We start from the raw sequence: 25,961 nt of genomic DNA, 5'->3' as shown, positions 1-25,961 counted from the left end.
GAATTTGAGAGGAGATTTGGGGGGTTACCCAGTTTTGCAGTTTTTTCCACAAATGTGTGCAGAATTTGCTGGAACGACTTTTTTCAGTTCAGTTAACTATGGATACACCCTGCTGTGATTTGAGCTAGGGAGGACTCTGGTCAACGAAAATCTTCCCTACCCTTGATTTTGGGGCTGCTGAAGATCAAGTTAGTCAATCTTTTGGCCTTATTTCTAGAAGGAAAATTTGTTCATCTTATCTAGTATACAAAGTATTTGTCTGTTCAATTTATAATGCTTTTATAGAAGAATTTAGCTATAGTCTTCTCATTCAGTTGTAAAATGCTGGTGTAATCAGGTCATATTTTACTGAAGAAAACTAAAATAGAAAAAAGAGAGCTCTGATTATTGTGGAAAATACATCGAAGAAGTAAAAGCATTGGTTTTATAGACAGGAATCAGATGACGTATATGTAGTTTTGTCTAAAATATTAGTTTAGTCTAATTTAAAGCTAGTAAAAGTGTTTTCTGCCTGAATGGAAAAAGAAAAAAGAAAAAGTATGCATGAGCATTTTGGTTTTACTCTTGTGGTGCTCTAAATAGTTTTAGGTAAGAAGAATCCAGAATGGTAATACTAGTATTAGTTTAAAAACTTTAGATTTTTATTAATTCTTTTTATTTATTGAAATTAAGGGCATTCCCTGTGCTTCCTGAAGAGTATTTTTAAAACATGTATAATACATATAGATTTGAAACTTGAGAGCAGTTCAGCTGATCATTTTCCACAGGTATTTTATTACCAGGTCAATAAGTTGTCTCAAAAGTAATTTTTTAAGAGACCGGGTCAGTGAAGATTAATAATTCCTGGGCACAACTCTGGGCAACAAACAGTTTATAAACTGGTTATGTTGTTGTGTGACTGTTGCTCCTCATATGCAGCGAAGGGTAGGGGAGTATCTGTTCTGTTGTCTTCTCCGTCTTAAGCCATGATTTTCATCTGCCATGTGTTTCAACCTAGGTTGTTGTGGTGTGCCTTGTATTTCAAAAACAAAATGTTAGCAGAATTTTTGTAGACTTTGTAAAACAGTGTTGTTTGGGTCCCTGGCCACCTACAGATAAACTCGCTTAACATAAGGCAGAAATAAAAAACAACCGGAGACCTTTCTCACCGTTTCCCAAACAAAGCGCTTATTTGAAGGCGGCTTGGAGAGCCGGCGGGTAGAGTTTTTCCATCAGGTTTCAGTCAATGGCTTGAGGTGGCATGGGTAACAGATGACCAACGTGTCATTCCCATTTTGCCTGTTTCTCTTGTCACACTGGTGGATATTTCTTCACTTTTGTTCTACTTTAATATGAAGCACACAGATGTTTCAGAACAAGACTTGACTTCTGACCTTGGGGCTTCTAGGGTCAGGGTGCTCAGGGCCTGTGAAATTATCACAAGCTGAGCTAAAGTTTTTATCCATCACAGGAAGTAACCAGTAAGTAAGAAGTTAAAAAGGAGCTTTGTCAGAGAGACAAGATGGTCTCAGTAAGGGTCAGCTTCTGTAGTCTGCTATCTCTGCAGGAGATGCATGCCTGAGAGGAAGAATATAATATATAACCATTGGCACATCACATATCTGTCATGCAAAACTAGATCTGAGAAGTATATTTAATGTACCCTGATTGTTTTTTAAAAAAATCAAATGATATTAACACCTGGTTCTGGTAGAAGTAGTTTGAAGTCTGAGTTCCATTGAAAGCAGTTTAAGAAAATAGTGCGTACACTGAAGCAGACATGAGATATAAGTGAAATAAACCTTGAAGTATTTTATCAGGGTATTAGTTTGTAAAATTTTATTTTGTTATTCTTTCCTTTCTCCCCAACTTTATATCCATATGGCATTTAGTAATTGCAAAGAGTTAAAAAAAAAAAAAGAAAGAAAGAAAAAGAAACAGCAGCTGATGGGCATAGTGTCTTACCACAAATACATATTTGATCACTTCACTTTCTCTCGTGGTATGTTGGGGGGTAGATCATGAGGGTAATATAGCAGCTACACCATATAGGTGCCCCTACACTTGCTACACAAGGATTTGGGGTCAATCGCTTCATAGGAGTGCAGGTTACAGTAGTCACAGAGACCCTTTGCACAGCTGCTCCTTCTGACTCCGTTCCTTTTACAGGGGAGTGGTGCGAAGCATATGGCTTTAATTTGGAGTGGAGGTTTCTGCCTGGGCCCTTTACGTTTGATTGTGCCCACAGGGGAAAAGAAAAGCAAAGAAGTCAAAAAACACTTGGGTTTTCAATGAATATCTTTTGAATTCATTTTGTGCGCTCAGTGCTGCTGGATCTGTCCTGATTGTTTGCAATCATCTTAATCACCAGAGATTTCTGCTTCATCATTTCTTCATGGTGCAAGGCACTGGATACAAACCTGGCACGTTCGTGTTAAGCAGAGAAGAAAACTGATATTAACCAATGACTTGTTCGTGGCTGTTGGTAGCATCAACGTAGCAGCTGTGAAGTTGGTACAACAGGAGAAGCATTTATGTTTGTTCCTTTCAAGTCTTTGGTGGCCAAACCTTGCCTCAGCTCTGAATTTGACCTCACAACAAAAATCAAGCTGTCTTGCCGTCCCTTACTAAACTGGCCAGTAACACTTGACTACAATTTTCAGATACATGCCACAACATCTAACATTTTAATTGGCATTTGCAGCTTTTCTGGCTGCATTTTTGCATGTTTGTGGCTGTATGATGTTAAGAAAAACAGGGCAAATCTGTAACATCATACTTGAATGCACAGAAACTGTTATCCAGTTACTGCTATGTAGGAACACATTTTCTGTACCTTACTGAGTCGTAGATTACTAGGGAAATAATTGAAAGTGATTGAACATGTGTGGGAACTAAAGTTCCACCAATAAATGTAATTAGTTATATTGTTTATAGCTTGAATTACAAATGCTAATCATAAACCATATGCTAAAATGTATCTTAATATTTAGTAATTAAAACTTTGTGTAGCTGTGGCTTAAAATTAAATGTGCATCTAATAATATCGAAACATAAATTACTTTTTAAATATACAACACTAAAAATAGTTGTTGGGTCACTGTGTTCTGCTAATTACTGATTTTGAAAATCTCAAAACATGATTCATGAACACATCTCATCTTCTTACTTCTGTTATCCCTTACCCAGGGTAGAGAGGGATTTATTTTCAGAAGCAGCTAGCTGTAGTTGATGGTAAATTGTGGAACTTTCCCAACTCCCGGCTTATAATAATTTTATGAAATTTAACAGAAAGTGAGAATTTCAAGTTGATGGAGTCAATTTTATATTTAGTTTACAGAAAATAAGTTTCTGGTACAACGCCTCCTTTGAGTTTTTCTGCCAAATTTTGTGGGTTTACAATTATTTTGCTTTAAAAAGAATGTTTTCCCTTGTCATTGCCTGCATGAAAGACCCTCACAGAAGGAGAAATGATATCTTGTGCACCACTGCTTACCTGAGTCCTGTGACCATCCACTGCAGATCTAATTACAATAGCGGGGACTGCCTGCCTGTAGAGGTGGAAAGAAAGGCTGGTCCTAGGAAGCGGGGTGACATTTAAAACTATCCATGCCCATCATTATAAAAGTCACTCATGACAACTACTCATTTCAGAGTCATGAGAATTGTTAAATCTAAGCTTTCAAAATTGTCAGTTGGGTATGCAGTATCACGAGATTTAAAAAAAAATAAAATAAAATGGAATATTTCTCTTCTTTGCCTTATATATTCCTGAGACCTTGGGCTTTGCCTTTTAATGGGTTTCATAATGAACCAAAAGTGTACCTTTTTTGTTTACCAGTAACTCTATCATTGCAGTTAAATAATATCTCTAAGAAAACAACTACCTAATATCACGGTAATCATGACAAAATTGTAAGAATTGACAGTGGTATCTCCAGCTTACAGCATTCACTTTAAAAATACAAAGTGTATGGAGGAATGTGATATAATTAAAAACGAAGAAGGAAAGTAGGCTCATTGTCTTTGAAGAAATGAGAGACTATTCATTTTAGTCTTTGCTGGCTAAAATGTTGGACGTATATATTGGCAATTTGCACAGAGGTGTAGATAAAATTGTGTGTATGTGTGTGTGTATTTTTAAGCAGCTTCGTTAAAATGAGTGCCCTTAAAACATGCTTTTCAAATTACAGTACCCACCATAGTGTGCTAATTCCATCAAAATCAGCCAATTTTGTCCATTTAAAATAATTTTAGCCCCATCATTTTAAGATATGCTCTTCAATACACTGCCACTTTGTTTTGTTGCATTGTGCTGAGTACAGTAAGGACCTAACCCTACCTAGAGATAATAGATGTCGTAATGATAACGATGATAAACAGACACATGCTGAACTACATGGGAGCGAGCCTCTGTGGCTGCACCACTGTTCTGGCACAGGCAAAATGATGTTTAAGAACCTTAATGATTTGGCTGTGAACCTGTCATTAGCTTTTCATTAATGTGATTTTATGAAATTTCAGATTGAATCATTTGTTATGTTTAGTTTATTATTATTATTATTATTATTATTTGTATATAAATTTATTTATTTATTCATTTATTTACTGTATTTCATTTGGCTCAAGAACTGGTAAGCATCGATTGGGTACTGTGTATATGCAACTCTTAATTCCCCTGTCTGACCTATTACATTGAAATGGATCTACTGATGTGTGGCAGGAGTAACACGTGATCTGTGATAGCCGTAAGAGGCATGGGAGAGAGAAGAAAAGAGCTGAGGAGCAAAACTTCTTGGTGACCCAGATCTATAGTGGAGGAAAGAAAACAAAATGTCTCTGTAGTTTAACACTCTGTAGTTTAACTTCAGATTGAAAAAAAAAATAAAGAGATTCTTTAAATGCTGAACGTCAACTGAAATTAGGGAAAGCAGTACGGGGCCCTGTCTCATGGGTTTGTGGGGACGTGGGTTGTATGTCCAGTGTTTGGGCAGATCATTCACCCAACTGTACCTGCCTTAGGTCTCATCTTTTTGTCTTGTCCGCTTTAGTTATGAGCTCTGTGGGTCAGGTCAGCCTTTCTTAGGACGCCCCAAAATAAGTCTAAAAATAAAATAAGTATCTTGAGTTATTTTTATTTAGTTATTTTAGCTATACTCTCTTGTGGTTCGTGGAGAAGTGGTTGTCCATCTGAAAAGGGAAAACAAGAAACAATGGTGAACAATAGGACCTAAAGGAGAAACAGTCTGGGTTCTGTAAAAAGAGTTGGACAAGACTAGGACCACTACCAGAGTCACCGAGGTTTGACTTTGGGGCGTTTGTTTTTGTTTTTGTTTTTGTTTTTTTTGCATTTGCATTATGACACTGGGACCAAAAGTAAGTATGCACTAATGAAATTGGCTCATCACATAAAGTAGTGAAGTCACCATTAGTATTCAGGAGCAGAATTTCTATAGTAATAGAAATTAAAGGAAATAATGCAAACTTGGAGATATATTTACTGGCTCATCATCTGAATTTGTAAATAAACTGTGATTGCACCAATAGGAAACAGCAAAGAAAGGGAAGCCCTTGGAGCTGTGATTTGATCAGCAACAGCTGTAAGTGAATGACCAGATAAAGCAATAGAAGAGGCAAATGTGATCCTGTGATTTGTTCGCTGTTTCTGTCAGAGGAAGAGAAATATTAATGCTGGCCAGCATGCTGGTGAGATTTATCTTAGATAATTTAAGACAATCCTGATTGCCCACATTCGGAAAGATTAATTCCGGATGGAAGAGATGGAGGGAAGAAGTGTCAGGATGCTCAGAGCAATGGAGAGCCCATTTTACGGGAAAAGAGGAAGGATATGCTCACGTGGAGTGGTGCAATGCCACATGGAGATGTCCCACCTGCCTTGAGCACTGGGATCAATACAGTCATAGAAACAGTGCACACATCCTCTGGGCTTAGCAGTCTTAGTAAGAATGGTGTAATTTGCTAATACACTTACATTAACTTTGATAGCTTCTGCAAAAAGTAAGTTCAGTGTCTGTTCTGTATTGTGCTACCAAAGGAGTCTTTAAAAAAGCATAGCTTGTTTAGCCTAGCAAAGGAAAGCTTAGAGGGATTGATAGCACTCTGTAAATATATCAGGAAAGTAAACAGCAGGGAGGGAGAGCCATTTAAGCCAAAGAACAATGTTGGCACAGGAACAAATGGATTAAAAGTGGCCATGAATAAATTTAGGGTAGAATTAGGTCTCTCGCCATTAGATCAGGAAGGTCTATTTGGGAACAAGAGGACTGGGACAAAACTCCTACCTAGCTTGACCCACATAGGACAAGAATTGTGAGAGTAATTGGCTGGGACAGCAGGGCCTTGGTCTGACCCAGGAGTCTATGTTCCTGTGAAAGCAAGCGTGTGCAGGTGGGTATTTTTAGCTGCAAACAATTGGACCTATTTTGGATTAATTTTTCTAGAGACTCTCTGTGACTCCAGGCTCACTCCAGGGCTAAATTTCCCATTTCCAACTCTGGAAGCACTGAGTTTGGTCCAAAACCAGATCAACCCCACAAACAACAGTGTTTACAAACAACGTTTTGTCTCCTCTCCTCACCTGTTTTTGGAAATAGTAGACTTATTTCTGCCGATGATTTTTTAAATCTATAGATTTCAGCCTGCAGTAGAAAGCAACAAGGATTGCAGATTCACTTGTCAGTGGTTACAGTAGTGAGCAAGTGAAATGACAGATCTATCAAAAAGTATTAAAGTATCACTGCCTGCTTTATTGATGGCAACTTCTTATAATGTTTGGTTGCTACTGACATATACATACAAATACGTGTATATATACATTTTTTTCTCATTTTATCACAGGGCAGATAAACATTTTAGGTGATGGTTAAGTTTCCCTCTTTCAGCCTAAATAAGTAAGTTGACAAGTCTGCACTGGTATCGTTATTTAACTTGGTACCATTTATTATTATTATCCATTTGCATCGTAGTAGCAACCGCGGTCGCACCTTGTCCTGAAGAGCTTGCAGTCTAGAGAAAGGCTAACAGAAGGGGCAGAAGAATGATGAATGATTACCAAGTAGAGGCACACAGTTCACAGTACTGTGGCTGCATGTCCTTTTCCATGCTTTTTTCCTTTTTTATTTTTTATTTTTTGGTTGAGTTTAGACATCCAGTGTAGGCATCCAGTTTCTCAGTTCATCCCCGACCCTCTCAACCTTGGATGATGGTAGGGGATCGCTGTAAGGATCAACATCTCTCCCTTTCCCAAGAGCTGGCTGTCCTGCCACTTCCAGAGCAGGACTCAAGTTTTGAATATTCATCCCTACTCGTTACTTTACTCTGGATAACTTGCTCAGCCTCATTACATTTTGCTTCCTCTTAATCATTTGCTAATTTAATATCTCATGCTTCGCTCAGTTTAATCCATGGTCTGCAGGCTAGCAGTACATGTGCCCCTTCCCTGCTTCTTCCAAAAGGAGAAGGGCAGTGTTTCATGGCCCGAAACGATACACCGAATACTAATTGCGTGCACCACCCATCATTACTTTACATCTCATTGGCCTGTTCATATTAATTTTCTAGTTTGACACCAAAGTTGGAATGCTAATTATAAAATGAATGAAGAACTGGAGGTGGGTAAAAGTAAGAGTTACTCGGAAATCCGTTTACTTGGAAGTACATGTTTATGTCCTCTGGAATTTGGAGGTCAAAGGCAAAGCACTTTCTGTGTTTCCCTGCAGTGACTTTTTTAGAGCCACATGATCTCAGTAGTTTTATATTTTCATAATTTCTTTGCATTATTTTAAATTCAGTGCACTACACAGTGAGCAGTTATTTTTAGATTCTGGTAAGAAAAGCTTTCTGATCTTCAGCAATTGTTCTTGTACTTCCATCCACTTGTTTCTATTGTAGCCCAATGATATATATAACTAGGTCTTCTTTTTTCTTTTTCTTTTTTCTTTTTTCTTTTCTTTTTTTTTTTTTTTTTTTATTTCTTGTATTCCTTTCTGAATTCTATATTATTTGTCAACATTCTTCTGGTAGTTTGCTAAGAATTAAACTCTATGTTGTAAGTGTAGTTACTATAGTTAGCTCAAGGCAAAGTTCAGCACCATTGTTCTGCTGTGCTACATTTTGGTCAATGCAGCCAAAACTACTCAATTTTTTTTTGCAAAGTTGCCTTGAATTTCATAACTGCTAATGTTCACAGATACAGTATTTTAGTGTCCTCAATTTCCCTTTCCCCAGTGGTATTGAGTCTAGTAGATGATTTTATTTCCAACAATACTACCTCACATTCTTCCAAATTAAATCTATCTCCATTCTGGCCCTTGCTACACAGGATGACAAACTAGATTGTCATAATGATCCCTTTTGTGCTACAAGTCTATGAATCTTGGAAGCTCATTTTGTATTTCTTTCATGCCTTACTTCTCTTGGCAGTTTCTCCCACTTTAATGTCACCTGCAAATTTAATTAATTCCAGATCATTAATGAAGATGTTAAATAAAACCATATTTGGCATCTATCCCTATAGCTGACTAGAAACTTCCTTCTGGCTCAATAAATTCCTTTGTATCAGTATCCTCTCCTCCATTGTTTTAACTGTTTTAAATTCTGTGAGACAGCTTACTTATCAGTCAGTTTATTTTTCATTTCAAATTCTAGCTTTAAAAAAAAAAAAAAAAGCCAAAGCACAGAACCACATTCTGAGAACATGTGGCTTGTCCTTTCAGTTGTGAGTGTCAACTTCAGCCCTGGAACCTGACAAAGCCAACGTGATAACGTGGGTGAAACCATCTCTTCAAGATGTGTTAAGTCTGCCGCTGATCAGAATAGTTAACTCCCAAGACCCAGTTTCTCGTTAATTTACACTAATTTCCTCACTGGTTGCCCCAACTTTGCAGAGAAGCTAATTGTAATTTTTTGATGTGCATCTCCATACAGTTGTTTTGTGTCTGAATCATCTCGTGCTCACCACAGCTCTTTCAGACTGTGGGAAATGCATCACCTATAGTGGGAGACAGTTTTCTGTCCCAAACCTCTTATCATCAGATACAACTTTTTACCCATTTGGTATATACCTTTCCATTTTCCTCATCCTCTGCAGGGGCACTGGACAAGAAAGTGACATTTCTGGAACACCACTTTACGTAGGTGTGGTGTCTGCACCTAAAAATGGTCGCACATTGGTCTGACTGAAGACTCAAATAACAAGAGTAGTGTTGTTGTATGGTTTTTGTTTTTTTTTTCAGAAGGTACAATATGAAAAATCCTGTCATTTTATTTAACTCTGTAGGTTGTTCTGTGTATCTGTAGGCTGGGGCGCAGAACAGGTTAGTAGTAAAGATTGTACAACATATGACATCATCACAGTCTGAAGGGATTGCAGATGTCTTTCAATGCATGTATGAACACTAATAAGAAAAGTAGAAGTTTTGGATTTGCTCACATGATGGAGAAAGTGGGAATATCACATATATTATTCCCTGACAACTTTTGTGATGTGTTTAGATTTTATCTGAAATATTAGGCTGTTTTAAATTCTTTTTTTTATTGAAAAATAAGCACTTAAAAATGAAAATGTCTTACTATTATTTCATACTTTTCCCATTTCCATGACAAGATCTTACGCCAATTAGACTACACAAGTGTATTGTGATACTGTTAATTTAAATGTTAATTATGTTGAAAAGTATATGTATGGCTTTTGTGTGGAACAGTAGAGATTTTATAAGACTTTAAGACCTGGTTTAGTGGATCAACCAAGGGAGCTGCAAGTTAATAATATATTAGGCATTGCAAATCCACATGGAGTAAAAGGAATCCAAACATATTTCTGGTGAAGGGAACTCTCAAACTATGGCACTGTAAGAAACAGCTGGAATTTGCATTTTATCCTGGAACTTTCCTTTCTTTAATCTAGTAAAGATGTGTTACATAGCTTTTCAGTATATTAGTGAAGTATTTTAATATTAATAATAGCATGAGTACCAGTGTTTAAATGTTAAAATAATCCTATTTAAGGGCTTTACTTGAATATGATATCCAGTAAAAATATGTAAGTAGATTTTGCACATATATTCATTGAGAAAATTGTGCTTTTAACACCACAGAACTATACTGAGATTTTAATGCTAAGTATCAAAACGCAAGCGTAAATTTTCCTCACAAATGCAAGAAAAATAAATAGTTTAATTATTTTCCTATCTTTTCTATTTTCCAAGATAAATTAAATGTAATAGTAAACCTCACCTGTGCAGTGTTGAAATACAGAGTGTGAGGTTTTGATTAAGCTTGATTAAGCCAGGCCATTTTATTTGCTTGTCAATACCTAGATTATATTTTATCCTGAGGTGGCAGGAGCTTTTCGACAGGAGTGTTATACCTTTGTGCTGTGAAGTTAGGAGCAGTTAGTGATCTTCAAAAGCCAGGAATTCCAGGCGAAAAGTTTCTGTAGGCACCTTTGCCTGTTCCTTCTTCCTCCTGCTTTCTCTCCCCACTAGTTTTCCCAGGAACAGATAATGAATGATGTTTAGGAAATCATGCTTCAGAGGTGTCCATAGGAAAAATAATTATTTCAGTATTTTTGATGTGCCAAGTCACCACCTACTACAACAAGTAGTTGGTGAACCTATATGGTTGTGAATATCGCTTTGCATACCTTAGCAAGTTTTATTTCAGTTTGGGGGTGCTTTTGAGTTTTGGTGTTGCAACTGTCAGCTGCTTTGCCTTAGTATTTTCTCTAATTCCTTTAAAGTATAGTCTTAAATAGTTAAGGATAGAAAAAAAGAATTACAATAGTCTTTGCAAGAATAAATTTCAATCAACAGAGTGATGATCAGAATGTTAGATCTTTGTTATTGTAGTTGTTGTAAATGATAAACCTTTTTATTATTCTGCATTACTGAGCACTTACTGAGAAGGTTTTAGAAAAAATCAAAATATCAAAATAACAACACAAAACCCCAGCCACGACCCCACTCCATCCATACCCTGACAAATCACAAAGACTGGCACACAACTTTCAGCATTTTGCAAATATTAAAGTACGTAGATTGCATTTCCTCGGTCTTAAAAAATGTGGCCAAATTAACCCCAGACAATCTTATTCTACTTCTTCGCTGCTGCTGTATACAGCCCTGGCAGATTTTTAAACCAGCTGTTGAAAATAACCTAGTATAAGAGTTCACGACGAACGTGAGGGATTCATCATTATATATTTACTGTCTGAGGCTGATATAGCTGTAAGGTTTTTCAGATCCCATTGATCTATTGCGCATGTTCCCTCCCTGGGTTGCAGGACGTGCTCCTATTTGCATAAGGCCCTGGGCAAGGTTCTTTCTTGCATTGATTGGCCTGTCCAAGGGAGCCTGATGTGCTCTTGCATTGATCACTGTGTCTTTTCTTGGAAGACAGTGTTACACTGAGTTCATCTCAAACATTCTAGGGAGAAGGTAAAACTTTACTGCAGATGTCTCAATTTTATTCAGATGTTCCTTTGAGTATAGGCTTTTTTTTTTTTCCAGGATAAGTATTTTTTCTTTCTTTCTTTCTTTCTTTTTTTTTTTATTTTTTTATTTTTTATTTTGGTTGTGTTTCTGCAGCTGTAGTGCAGTGTAGACTGGAATGTATTGAAAAGCTATGTTAAATAAAATCGCCTTTGTGTATACCACTTATTCCATGCTGGTTTTGTTGTTTTCATTTTTTTTTTTCTTAAAAAACAATGCCTGTAGCTTTAAACAAAAATCAAAACTACTCTCTCTTCAAAGAGATTGCAATTATAAGTAGAGACTTAATGTAAGAGTGTGTGTGCTGGTGTCTTTGCTTAGATTAGTATTGCCAGTTTGTAACTTGTGTGATTTTGTACTGATTTTTCTTCATCCTTACAAAAATACTAAAAAATTGCATCTTCAGAATAAAACTGTAGTTAGATTTCGGTTTTCTAGATCTGTAGTTCAGAACAAATCACACAGATAACATTAAGTTGCTAGGCAGACAGACTGATGATTGATCAGCTCTGTGTTGATCAGAGAAGACAAATACTTTCTTATAATGTACTTGTTGTCACAGAAGTGGTATGCCACAGGCTGACTTTCAAAACCCAGGTTTGGGAGCCGGGTCTTGGCTTACCCTTGTAGAGGACAGAGCTTTTGAATGTTCCCTGCATTAACAAGCTGCATGCAGGAACACTGCAGACCACGGCTGGAATTTCTGAGAGCCACATATTTGCCTACATATGCCTAATTACAGAAATGATGCCCATTATTGTAATCCCTCAAACATATTTCTGTAGTCAGAAAATGATTTGACCCATGGACTTTCCCATAGGTGCAGGTGAAATGTGGTTATACCTGAAGGGTGATTCATATCTAGTGAATAAGCTGACATGAACTTTACCAAGCTTATGATAGTACTGCATGCTGCTAAACAAAATAATAATGTTATGAAAATGTTCCTGAGCATCACAGAGATGCTCCTTCATAATTTTTTAAAAATTGAAAATGGGTATTTTTGTGGATGCTGTAGAATTTTCTTCAAAGGAAATAAGTATTCAGAGGTACATGGCAGAGATCATATTAACACTATTACATAAATTACAGAGGGTTTTTTTTTATCACTTGGATTATAGTTTCATGTCTTTCACAGAAGCAATAATGTATTGCATTGTATTGCAATACTTTGGCTTAGGGAACATATTCCTTTGGTCATTCAGTAAAACAAAACTTAGATAAGTATACTTCAGGTAGCGTATATGAAATTTCATCTTCATTATCATGCAAATGCAGTGAGAACGTAACATTTCCCAAGATGTCATTTGACTATTAGGATCTTTAGAAAATGGCCTCTCAAAGCCACAAAGCTAATATTCCAGAAGAAAGCTATATAATGCCTAAAAATTTTCTATCCTTATTCTACATGAATAACAAATGTAATAGGACAGGCCATTATTAAAATTGCAAAAGAATGCGTTGACCTATTGGTACAGAGGATCTTTTCTGGTTTTTGCATCTATGATGAATTCTGGGCTTCCCATAGCATAGAGGATGAGTGTACAACTGCAGATTTCAAAAATCTAAAAAAAAATAAAAGTTGGATAGTAACTGGAAATCTGTTCTTTTTTGTTTTAATGTGTAAATGAAATCGGTGTATATTTATACTGATAACTATTTTGTTATAAGCAATAGTGTCCTGTGTAAGTGGTATAAATATCGTGTGTCTGCATTGTGCACAGATTGTGCATCTGCAACACTTTTAACTTTCTGTAAGCTGTCTTTTCCTGAGATTTGAGTTGGTGAACATAGAAGATAGGCACTGGCTATATATGGGCTAATCTCTTAAGTGCGGAGTGGAATTTGCTTTTTAATTCTGAAATAAATAAGAGTCTGGGTGTCTCGTACCAGCCCATTATCTGTGTTATTCAGTTGAAGAAAAATGCTGGACTTAGTTGTATGTGTGAGCTAAGCAAGGCAGTAAGACCCCACAAATTTCTGGTAGTAAAAGAGATCTTTTGCAAACAACAGCTTCAATTCTGAAAAGAAAGGACAGAACACGATTGTTTGTAAGCAATTAAAAATTAAAATGAGGCTAGGAAATCTAATCTCTTCAGGTAAAGATAATTTCTGGGAAAAAAAAATATTCACAGTACGAGTAACGTTGTGCTGTTAAATAAAGCAATTGTACTAGAAAAATGTGATGAAGGTGTATATAGGCACTTCCAGAGTTTCTGATGCCCTTCACCGATGTTGTATAGTGAGATTTTCTTAGCAGATATTTGCAGCCCAAGTAAAGTTCTGGATGTGTTGAATTAAGGATTTTGAATAATTAATAATTGCTTGATTGCTTGGGATCTTCTACATCAAGCGTGCAAGAGAGTCCATTACTGATAGGGTCTGAGTAAAATAGACATAAAACATGTAAAAATATGTATTTTTAAGTTTTCGTGTGAAAGATTTAACTTCCTTGGCAACAGATATTATTTTTCAGAAGCGGGGCTAATTTTTTCCAAGTAACTGCATACAGAATGAAATTCCAAAGTCTGGGGGTTTTGTTGTTGTTTTTTGTTTTGTTTTGTTTTAGTTTGTAAAACAGTAGTATTTTGAGATTGGAAAAAATAGAATATCTGAAATGTCATTTCTCTTCCATGTCACTAAGGCATTTTCATTTTACAGACATGTAGCTAAAGATAAAAGGTGGTTCTGTGTTGTTTTGCTAGGGAGATCTTTTCAAAGTCCAGGTATTGCTAATGTGACAGGTATCACGTACCAATTAAAAATATTTTTCTCTACTTCATTCTCAATTAAACATTTTTACTCTCCATGCATCATACATGGTATCTGCCCTTCACTCAAAGCCTTTTGATGAACTAACTGGCAAACTTCCATCACATGTAAGATACTCTGGTGTGTTTTTTAAGAGAGAGAGAGAGCTATGATTTGACATTAAAGATTATTTATGCCTTTTTTTTTTAGATGAAATGGGGTGTTTAAATGATCGAGAACTCCCAGACAATTGTGATCAGATTCAGCACGCTGAAAAAGGCACTGATAGAGCTTCGCAGTCACCCTAGAAATGCTGATTTTCTGTCATGTTCGTATTTTGAGGAAAGACTGTTCTGGGAATGATATAGAGTCTGCATAGCACCAGATTTAGTGGGGTCATCATTTGAGCCCTACTTTATTGCTGAAAGGGCAGTAGATGGTGGTGGTCTTAAGAATAATATGAAACAAGGACAAAACAATTAGAATCGTCCTGCTCTGCAGACTCCCATGCGTTTCTCACCGCCTTGCTTTCTACAGAAAGAGAAGCAATTGTCCTGTTGAAGTAGAGGCTAAATTCCCATTTGGTGGGGGTAAAAATGATTTTTACTACATGACATAGGACATAATAAGTTAGTATTTGCATTGCATTGGACTGCATTTCTTTTGTATGTACTCGATACATTTTTTTATATTTTGAAGCATTCTGCTAAGTACAATCTAAGTGAAGTTTTTTACTCTGTAATTGTGAAGCAAGTGCTATAGAAAAAAAGAAATTTGAAATTTCAATGTCACTATATTTGGGAGATCTGCATGAATATGTGGAAGGGGTAGCAAGTCTATGGTTTGTAACTGCACAAAATTAAAATTAGTTATATAATGCACATTCGTCGAGATGCCTTATTTTGAAAGAAAAAAAAAAATCCTTCTGCCTTCTGCTTCTCTTCCTTACATACTGAAGTAACTTTCAGCAGTTTAAAGAAATATTTCTAAATCAGGTAGCTGGGGAGACGCCTCCCGTAGGAAAAGCATCTGCTTACATTTGGCCAGGCAGCTGAACACACACGTGTGCCAGCGCGCTGCTCCGCGCGTCCGCCTGCCCGTGTCCATCGTCACACGCACTCACACACATCACCTGCTGCATCCTGAGCAACCTTGGTGCTGCTGCCCACCAGCCCGACGCAGCCAGGTGCTTGGGTAGTGAGCGGGTGACCAAAAAGCCTCCGTTTTGGTTTCAGCCTCCCGCGTGGAGGCAGTGGGTAGGCCCAGGGGAATGCTGGCCCTGCGGTTCCTCCCGCCGGCTGCGTCCTGCACCTCGTGTCCTCGAGGCAGCCGTGGGTGGTGTGAAATGAGGGTAATTCGTGAAGGCTCTGCCCTGCAAAGCGAACTCACGGGGAGCCTCCAAAGTGCAGCCCCGAGTTTGGTTGTGTGCAGTAGGGTGGACATCTTGGACATCGTGGCGACCTTGCCATGTCTTCTGCTCCTTCCAACAGCCGCTGGTACCTCTGCAGCAGGAAGAGAAAAGCAAGTAAAGACTTTATTGTCTCTGCGAGGTGTAAATGCCATCACCTTCCACCTTGCCAACAGCTCCGTGCTGCTCGGGGGCTCGGGCTGGGTGCTCCAGGTGACAGCACCCTAAGTCGGATGCAAAAATACGTATGGGTAGGAGCCATAGGTACAGCATCTGCTGTGAAATACAGGTAAATTACTTCAGTCACCATCACTGACTTCTTCATAATGCTGAGGTACTGCTAAAATCTAATGGCATAAACTTTTATGTCCATTTTTTAGAGCTATTCACTAAAATTAAGCAGAAATGTGTATATGCCTTTCAGAGAATTTAATGAACTTTGCGCAATTAAAGTTTCATCTGCAGTTGTACCCTAATACTTATGGTAAGGTGTCTAAATACGCTATCGACTGTCATTCGGCACATTGTGTTTCCAGTCATTTCTCTCTTGAACTAGTGCGTATTTGCCGCCTTCACTTTAAACAGGAGTCAATTTATGATGCACATTGTAATCTTTTCGTAAAAGGCTAATTATGTACATTGCTTTTTGAAATGCAAGGATGGGAATAAATGTCTATTAATGCTTTACATGGAAAAACAGAATACAAACGTCTTGTGATCTGAATATATTTACAAATCATCGCTAGCACTTTTTATGCAAATGGGCCATGCTGTCAGGATGCGATTTTATTTTTATTTTGGATTTTTTTACGTTATTACACAACTAGCCAATTCGACACCTCGCATCTGTCTTCTTGCAACATTTGAGACTTTTTCCACGCACCTGTAACCAGTGCCATCTTGCACCATCCCCTCATACCTTCTGTCTTTGTCCCCGTGTGTTATGGCCTGTATGTCGGGGAGGAGGAGGATGCTCATCAAGGCGTGACATCCTCAAGATGAGCACCTTTCTCTCTTCGTCACACGTTGATGCAGACCAACGAAGAACTGCAGAAGCAAGAGTTGCAGAAGGAAGAATTGTAGAAGAAAGAATTGCAAAGCAAGAATTACAAAGCAATAATTCCAAAGCGTGAATCGAAAAGCGTGAATTGCAAAGCAAGGCTTGCAAAGCAAGAATTGCAGAACAAGAACTGCAAAGCAGGAACTGCAGAAGCCTGGCTCGGCTCTGCCAGCCAGCCCAAATTAAGCAGACTTTTGCGGCACATCATCTGCTTTCGGGGCCGTCCCTGTGCCCAGGGAGGCCGAGGTGGAGGCAACCCGCCGAGAGCGGCGGGGCAGCGCTGCCATGTCGCCGACACGACGGAGAATCGTGCCAAGCCGGAGCGGCCGGGGGCCGCCAGGGGGCAGTGCCCGTCCTCCTCTGCGCAGGGCGAGCGGAGCGCCTGGGATGCTGCAGGGAGTTCAGGTGTTCTGGGGGGTTGGTTAGCTTTTTTTTTTTTTTTTTTTTTTTTGCTTTTTTTTTTTTTTTTTTACCCCTTGCTACCGGGCCCTTTTCACCACGCTGTTGTTTCGCACGGGGTCTGACAAAGAGGCTGAGTGATCGTGTCGATCCGATGAATAAAAGCAGGTGATGTCTCACAAGCGTCGTTACATCAGTGCTATGAAAGCAGAAACATCCTAGTTTGGTGCAAAAACGCCAGACGTTGCTGTTAGCTCTGACCGGTGTCTTCTACAGCCAGCGAAGCTGGGCAGTGAGAGCAGCACGCTGTCCAGGCTGCGCACTTGTCCCCGCTGCAAAATGCCAGGGCGCAGGTTCAGGAGACGAAGCCTCCTGGTTTAAAGCAGCATTCATCCCTTCACCCGTGGTTGCCCTCCCTGGAGGCTGGATCTGTCATCCACCGATGCCAGGACCAGGCCCTGTGTCCACTGTGGTGTAATTTTTGCTCTAAATTCTGATGTTCACCGCAAATGTTCTTCCCGGCTGGCTGTCGCTGGCCTTCAGTGAGCGTGTAAAGATTCCCGTAGAAATCACTCCTAGACGTGTGTAGTTAGCAGCTGTTTGGCCTGATCCCTGCAAGTGATCTGTTAGTCGAGGTGATGGGTGATCAGTACAACTAAAGGCTGTCGCAATATAAGTTCTGATATTCAGCCACTTAAAACATTATGATTTCAGTACACACCAGATGTAATTTTTAATAAACTCCTAAAATACTTCCCTAGCCAGAACTGATAACTATTAAAAGGTAGATCAATATAACAACAGATTATATTTTGTGCAGTGAATTGAAAATATTTTGTATGAGTCCAGCATAATCTCTTGTAAATACCAAGCGATAACGAGCTGTTTCAGTTATTAGCAATATACTTTTAAACATTAAAGTGAGCACATAGTTTTCTGAAAAATAGTCCTGAAAGTTATTGCACAACTTTAGAGGACAGTGTAGCATGTTGCTTACAAATATGTATATTTTCTATTTATTTCTGTATAATAATGTAGTATTCTTGGACAGTTTGATCTCCTCGCTGATGTTTAGTAATAGATCTGTCATTTAACCAGAGCAAGCGTTGCCTAGTTTTGCTTTATTGGTTCATAAGCAAAAAGAAAAAAATGTTTAATCAATACAGAACAGCTCTTTTTGTATTCACCATTTTATAATTTGAAATCTTATTTTGTTAGTACTAACAGTCCACAAGCAGTGAGATGCCAGAACTGCTATAATAGGATTTTCCCCCTTGTAGCAGGATGTTGCTTATGGCTATAAAAAGTTAATTTCAGATCCTGATACACTTGCATTAATTTTTGAGACATTGGCTGAGTGTAGTACAGCGAAGAATAACAAGAACACCGCACCACCATGCTGTAGCTAATCGTTTATTACCTCAAGCCAAAGGAAGCAGTGTTAATGTGCAGGCCACAATGTCTGGGGAAAAAAAAAAAAAAAAGTAGGAAACTGACAGAAAAGGTCTCCCAGATTTCTTCCTGAGGCTCTTGAGAAGAGGACCAAGAAGGGAGAAACAATAGCTTTGCCATGTCATAAAGGCTAATGTTCACCAGTGGTTAAATATGTCCTGGCATACTTGGAAGATCACGTTAGTACATTAAAATGATATTTTATGATCAGACTGTAATACTTACCAAGCAATCCCGCTTTGTTTCTGCGTAAGAAAACTCATCTTTACAGTTGTTTAAAAATACTATTTCTGTATGAAAAGCAAGCCATTTAGATGCCTATCATCAGCGATGCGCACCATACCTCTGTAAAGCGTGTATATTCTTTGGAGTATTTGCTGACAAAAGGAGCATGTTGTCTCTTCGCTTGCCAGTAAGGGATCTGTTGACTCCACAGCTATGTAAAAACCTCTCATCAGCACCTATTTTAATCAGCAAGAACTTTACTATAAATCATTATCAGAAAAAGCATTGTGCTACACTTTTATACCAATACATTTATTTTGAAATTAATAGGGAAAAATAATACAGCGTCTGTGCTTGAGATGGGCTAATAAGCGTGCCCATGAGACTTTCCTTTTTAAGCACTAAATGAAAGCTTTTGCATTGCTAACAGGCTACAAAAGTTGCTTAGGTAATAAGACTCTTTTTCTCTTATCAGTAAAAAAGAAAAGGGGAGGGATGGGATGGCTCAAGGGATTGGTAATCAGATTACAAAGTCTTTCACTTCTAGGTCACTGGTTCAAATCTGCCCCCTGTTTAGTAGTGACCAAAAGCTGTTCCCAGCTGATGGCTTTTCAGTAGCCTTTGTGAGATGCTTTAGTGATCTATATCCAATGCCTACTGAAAATCACTGTGAGCAGTTGTGTCGGGAATCTCAACTGAGACCCTTTAAGTAGGAATAAACGACCTCCTTGCACACTGAAGGGTTCGGCATTTTATTTCCCAGAAAATAATTTTAATAAGTTAGTGGAGCAGTGCTGCTGAATCTGCACTGTCACAGCTGCTCTGGGCTTAAATAGCAGATCCCGCTTCCCAGGACTGTCACTATCGCTTCTCACTAGCATTGCCTCGTAAAAATTGTTACCAGCTTTCTTAAGAATCGGACTACTATCTCTCAATATGAGTCGCATGGTATCACCCCCAATTTACTTCCATGTTAGGCTAGACAGATATCATCATAATTACAAAAAATGAGAAGTAAAAAGAAAATTACTAAATTTGTTCATCTTAGAAGAAATGCCATACTTATTAGGAAAATTGATTTTGACACATAGAGTGTGAAAACATTTTTATTGATGGTTTTAGTGCTGTATTAGTGCTGTGGAAGCTGTGAGACAGAGACTTTGGTAGACTTTCATGCGATACATGACTTAGGTCACTAAAACATTCTCAGAGGAAGGTGGGAATTGCATTTAAAATGAAATACTGAAAAGCAGGGAATATTCCCCAGCTCCTGCAAAAGAACCTTTTCCAGTGTACATTTTCCAATGCCATCTCTTGCTGGTGTTTATCGTCAGATATTTAAAAGACACCTTTATAAACTTTGCTCTTGTCAGCATTATGAAGCACTGTTTTCCTCCGAGTAGGGGAATGCTAGAGGACAGTGGCTGTAAAGGGAATGTAACTTCTACTTCATTAATACATGAGCCTGAAAAAATGATTATCTGCTGTATGTGCTTGGTACATTTCTGTGGGAATCACTTTGTCAATTTAGAGGTGCTTTTACCTCTGCAGGGATGCACGCAACCCATTATGAAACTGCGATTCTTTCCCCAAAATTAAATAAGGAAAAACTGTATTTTGTTTGACACAGTAGGAATGCCGTGTGTACGCCACTATGGATATTTCCATACGGAGAGCAGAACTAGGTATTTCATCAACCATAAATGAAGCATGGTTTGATCAAACAGACCGCATCAGCCAGCTCCCTCACTACCCGCGTAGGCCTCGGTCACAACTTCACCGCTTGCTCCTCAGCCCGCGGGTGCTGCGGGCCAGTTGGTGAGCGCCTGGTGGCAGGGGAGTGTTTGGTGGCCTCCCTGTGAAGCCAAAAAGTTCTGCAAGAACCTGTTATTTTTCCAGCTTCCCTCTGGTTTTGATTTCCAGCAAGCACCTGGGTCTGCACCCCTGTGCTCACCATCTTTAAGGTCGCTGGGGGGATAGAGGATGGTGAGGACTGTTAAAGAGAGATAAGGGTTTGGTGCTGGGAGTGGAATTGTTCTGGTCAGGGCCTTCAGAGAGGAACAGTTTAAAAGGAAAGAAGAAATGTTAACCACGGCAACAGGTGGGGATGTGTTAAGTCACAGCTTGGTGGGGCACCAGGAGGTTCCTCTCTGGAGCCTCACAGGCCGAAAAGCACGGGTGTGGAAAGAGCAAATCCCAGATGATGTGTCCATACTGATCCAAAATACACCTTCTGCATCTACCAGGAGTCTTGGAAGCCCACAGGACTCGGGGCAGTCTCTGAGTCCTGCTCGAGCTCACTGGCACCAGCACCTCCATCCCCGTGGGCATCCAAGGCTCACAGTGCAAGGGGCTCGGCTGAAGGGCACCACCAGCTGTGTGGGTGAATCCATCCACGAGTAAGGGTTTATAAGACAAAGCCATTCCTTTCAGAAGCTCACACTAAGGTTACAGGAGAAAAAAAATATAAGTGGAGGCGTTGTCAGCCCAGGTGTTTTTAAGCTCATGAAAGCTTCCTCCCAGGTCTGGTGTGAGCCGTCGCTCCCTGCCTGTGGGTGAACCTGGTTTTATTCCAGCTGTTACCTCAGGCCCCCTCTTTTTTGACATACACCAGAAACACTCCAGGAGCAGAAAAACTGGCGGCCTGCTGGGGCTGAGCTCTGGGCGATGAGGTTTGGCCGCGCCTCAGTTTTGTTGTGAGCCTAACAATTATTTCAGCACCATAGGTTGGATGGAGGTAGCCTCCCAGCGAGGCATTCATCCTGGTGTAGCGATGGCTTAGCTTATAGAAGGACCTCTGCACAGCTGTAGGAGCCGTGTCTCACAGCCGGACTGGCTTCTGTCTCCTCATGGACCCCGCACTGCCCTGGGCAGCCAACAAAACCAGAATCTGCCGCGCGGCAGTGGTGCTGGTATCCACCAGGAGCATGAGACAGGGGCTGCCCAGGTGTGTTGCATTGTTTAACAGGACTTCGGAGAAAAGGGAATGGACTGAAAGCTCACCATTGCTTCTGATTTTAGCATTGCTTATGAAACTTGGGAGATCAGAGGGTCATGGGGAATATCTTGCTAGTGATGTGTAATGGTTTGGAAGTAAACACCAGGGGTGGCTCCAGCTGCCTTTGATCTGACTAAATGGCTATTATGCATATTCTATTTAACTTATTTTAAAATTAGGCAAAGAGCATACAAGAATGTTTCTCTGTGTGCTAGATGCCTGAACTTCCAACTGTGTGCTCAGGACCAAACAAAAGGAAAATGGTTCTCTTTCAAGGAGCCTACCATTTGGTAGATATACACCACAAAGCAGGCATGAAATGCTGTGTGACTGAATGACTGACATTCTACCTTATCCCATGTTTTTAACATTTTGAATTTTTATTGATGAGGGCCAGAATTTGCAGATTTCACACAGTGTCTTTTGCCTTCCACGACATCTGTGAATTTTTTCATTTTTTTATTTTTTTTTTTGAAGTGAGACTTCTTAAGTCAAAAGTGATGAGCTCTTAGCTTAAAAAGACAGGAAAGTAGTTAAATCTACAGCAGGTCTGGTTTTTTTTCAGAGTGAAACAGAAACTTTGGAGAGCATGCGCCGAAAGTTCTGCAGACATCTCATGGGGTTTCGTGCCAGGGTGTCTGATCATCCCGGTGACGTGGGATCCCAACAAGCTCTCCCAGGCTCCCACTGCCAGAGGATGAGGCTGTTTTTTCCTCAGGCCCCTCTTGGTGGCCCAGAGGCATTTGTTGCAGCAGTCCTTCCTGGCTGGCCTGTGCCATCACAGCCTCCCCACAGGTGTAGATTGCTTTCAGGAATGACCTGGTAACCACCAAAGGCAGAATCCAATCCAAAATTTTCAAGACGATGTCTTCATTGCCTAACAACAGTGAAAAGAAATGCTGCTCTTAACATGCCAGAATCTCTCTTTGATGCTTTTGAGCATGGCAGGGACTGTAGGTTATTTTGCTAAAGAAAAACTGCATGTAGTAAGTGGGTATCTTCTGACATGAAAACCTGGGATTTTTCATTGCTGGTATGCAGCAGCCGTTGTACTGAAACGTAGGCACGATAGTATTCATTAGTCTAAGATATTACACTCCTCATTCTTCTGTTGACTCATCACTACCTGGTATAATTTCTCTGACTAATAATGTATGCATGCATCATAAATACTTGAGGATGCTCTGAGGTGTTCCGTTAACCAGCTTGTGGTGACGGGAGTGCGGAGTAGTAATGCATGCTCTCCTGTAGCATTCATTATTCAACGATAAATGATGTGAGCAAGCCAAGGCTTGGGGAGATGACCAGGCTGGCCCAAGGAGGTCCCTGAGCATGCCAGGAGGACAAACACAAAAACGGAGCATTTCTTATTAATCTGGAGAAAGCAGGATATGCTGCTGTCACCAGCAGTGCTTCTGTTTCTGGTGTCACCCTGCCTTCAGAGCCTGCTTGGGTACAAGGAGCATCATCATGGCGAGACGGCGCCCTGGCCCCGCTCCCATTTCCAGAGATGCTGGGGTTGAAGTGAGCTGCTGGGACAGAGCCCCCTGCTCCCCAGGGCTTCAGGAGAGCAGCTCCATGCCCAGCATCTTCTGAGGGTGGAGGCTTCCTTTACCCCTTACAGCTGTGTCTGGTGTGGGCCAGACAGCTAGTTCTAAATGCGTGATGTTTATGAGAGTCCGTTCTGTGCTCTGTGTTGGAAGATCTTTATCTGAATCATTTGTCATATCAGATTAGTTATACATCCCTCAAAGTGCTTCATAAAGTCCTTGTGTTTATAAAAGATTTTCTCCTCCTTGGAGCCCTCTTGGCTTTGCTGGTACTTCCCCATATCTCAACTGGGTGGAAAATGTTTGATATCTGGTAGCGTGTCCAATGCCAAGTGCCGGGTCCTGCACCTGGGGCACAACAACCCCAAGCAGAGCTACAGGCTGGGAGATGAGTGGCTGGAAAGCTGCCTGGCCGAGAAGGACCTGGGAGTATTGGTTGACAGTCGGCTGAATATGAGCCAGCAGTGTGCCCAGGTGGCCAAGAAGGCCAACGGCATCCTGGCCTGTATAAGAAGCAGTGTGGCCAGCAGGTCGAGGGAAGTGATTGTGCCCCTGTACTCGGCTCTGGTGAGGCCGCACCTCGAGTACTGTGTTCAGTTTTGGGCCCCTCGCTACAGGAAGGACATGGAGGTGCTTGAGCGAGTCCAGGGAAGGGCGACCAAGCTTGTGAGGGGTCTGGAGAACAAGTCTTACGAGGAGCGGCTGAGGGAGCTGGGGTTGTTTAGCCTGGAGAAGAGGAGGCTCAGGGGCGACCTTATCGCTCTCTACAGTTACCTGAAAGGAGGCTGTAGAGAGGTGGGGGTTGGTCTGTTCTCCCACGTGCCTGGTGACACGACGAGGGGGAATGGGCTAAAGTTGCGACAGGGGAGTTTTAGGTTGGATGTTAGGAAGAACTTCTTTACCGAAAGGGTTATTAAGCATTGGAACGGGCTGCCCAGGGAGGTGGTGGAGTCACCATCCCTGGAGGTCTTTAAAAGACGTTTAGATGTAGAGCTTAGCGATATGGTTTAGTGGAGTACTTAGGGTTAGGTCGGAGGTTGGACTCGATGATCTTGAGGTCTCTTCCAACCTAGAAATCTGTGATACTGTGTAATACTGTGAATGTCTGATAAAAAGATGTGATAAAAAATTATTCAGCATTTCCCTCTCTGCTCTTACATGTTTTTCAGACTTTGAAGATGTCAGCCGTATTGTGGTATGCTTGGTGTAATTTGGTTTTCTACCACACATTCCTTTTTGGCAAAGGAGGGTGCATGCAGCAGCAGCATTTCAGTGGGACAGAGAAGGGAAGTTGTTGCTCTTCTCCCTTGTTTGTCTCCAATAATAGATCATAATTTACCATTCCCTAACTGTGAAAAGAGTTATCTTCATGAATTTGTGTGACCCCAGAAGTTTTGGTTTACATACCCTCTTGCTCAGAGACCTTACCTGTGGAGAGACTTGTCCTTCCTGAAGTTACTCAGAGGTTGAAAGAGTCAAAGCTGAAGCTTCAAGGGACAGGAAGAGTGAGTGTTGTCTTATCCTCTTGCTGAAGTGGAAATCCAGCTGTCTGTGTTTAAATAACAAGGGTGTTAGACTTCATGTCCATCTGCGAGGTTCTGAGATTAGCATTCAGCTCCTTCTTTTTTTCTTTTCTGATTCAGGCCTTTTTGAGAAAAATTAATACATATGCTGACATGTTTGTGTACAAATAAATAGGGTCAGCTTCTTAAACTCTTGCTCCTTGCTCAACCAACTGTCTTAAATCTAAAGAAGATTTGCTCTTCTTGATGTTAAACCTATGCAATTTTCCCTGTTTTTGTAGGTATAAAATGGAATATAAGAAAACTAAATATTTCATTAAAAAATACACCAACATAACATTTGCGTAAAGTTATAATAAAATAGTAAATAAAGTTGTAATAAAAGTTTTCCAAGAACCACTCAGATAGAGCAAGTGAAGATGTAATACCATTTTACCATGTTGGATTTAATCCTTAAAATGTACAAATTTGATAGTTTCACATTTGTTTCAATAATATGATTGTTCACTTCTAGACTGAGTTCTGGATTTACACATTTGTTAAACCATGATAATTATTTTCATAACTTACTTGAGGCCATGTTTTTCATTAGATATGAGCCATTACCTTCATGATGGTAAAATATGAAAAGAAAACTCGAACCCCTTGTATCATTTCATATCCAAGCCTTCTGTATTGATGGTTTTCATTACACACTGATTTTCAGAAACAGTTCAACTAATTTGTTATCACAAAAATTTAAGTATTTATATTTGTATTTAACTTTTTCTGAGTAAATAAAATGCAAGAGCCTGTATATTCTGGTTCAAAGCTTCTTAGGGCTTTTCAGCCCCAAAGAAAGCTGGCGGTGCTGGCAGCTTACTCGCTCACGTGTCCTTGCTCACCGGTAGCCAGTTGTGTGTCACTGCTTGGGGGTCAGCTCTACACCCTGGGCATTGTAAACTGTGTCCTCAATGGCTGCAAAATCTGCTGAAAACCTGGTACCGAACGTACCTTCAAAGCAGGAAACTTGCTCAAAATGTTGGCTCATGATTTGGCCATGCCCTAAACTGAGCAGGGCTTTGAAAATGCAGTCCATGCAAAATTGAGCCCGGGCGTCCAAGTCT

The 25,961-nt window shown here is 39.9% G+C and overlaps 1 protein-coding gene across 11 annotated transcripts in view; it reads left to right on the top strand.

The window, feature by feature from the left end:
* The window catches only part of ARB2A (ARB2 cotranscriptional regulator A), a 260,683-nt gene that overhangs the window by 154,282 nt on the left and 80,440 nt on the right, over nucleotides 1-25,961 (top strand). The window contains exon 9 of one of the 11 annotated variants that reach the window (XM_080575222.1): nucleotides 2,351-3,067. The exons of the other annotated variants lie outside the window; for them this stretch is intronic. Coding sequence (XP_080431348.1) covers nucleotides 2,351-2,434 — 84 coding nt within the window. The 3' untranslated portion in view covers nucleotides 2,435-3,067. Of the gene's footprint in view, nucleotides 1-2,350; nucleotides 3,068-25,961 lie in introns of those variants that run through there. 11 annotated transcript variants of the gene reach the window in all.

This window comes from Anser brachyrhynchus (genome assembly GCF_964034855.1).
Source record: "Anser brachyrhynchus genome assembly, chromosome: Z".
In the NCBI taxonomy this organism is placed as follows: domain Eukaryota; kingdom Metazoa; phylum Chordata; class Aves; order Anseriformes; family Anatidae; genus Anser; species Anser brachyrhynchus.
The sequence above is the reverse complement of the archived record's forward strand: the minus strand, read 5'-3'. Positions and strand labels throughout refer to the sequence as shown.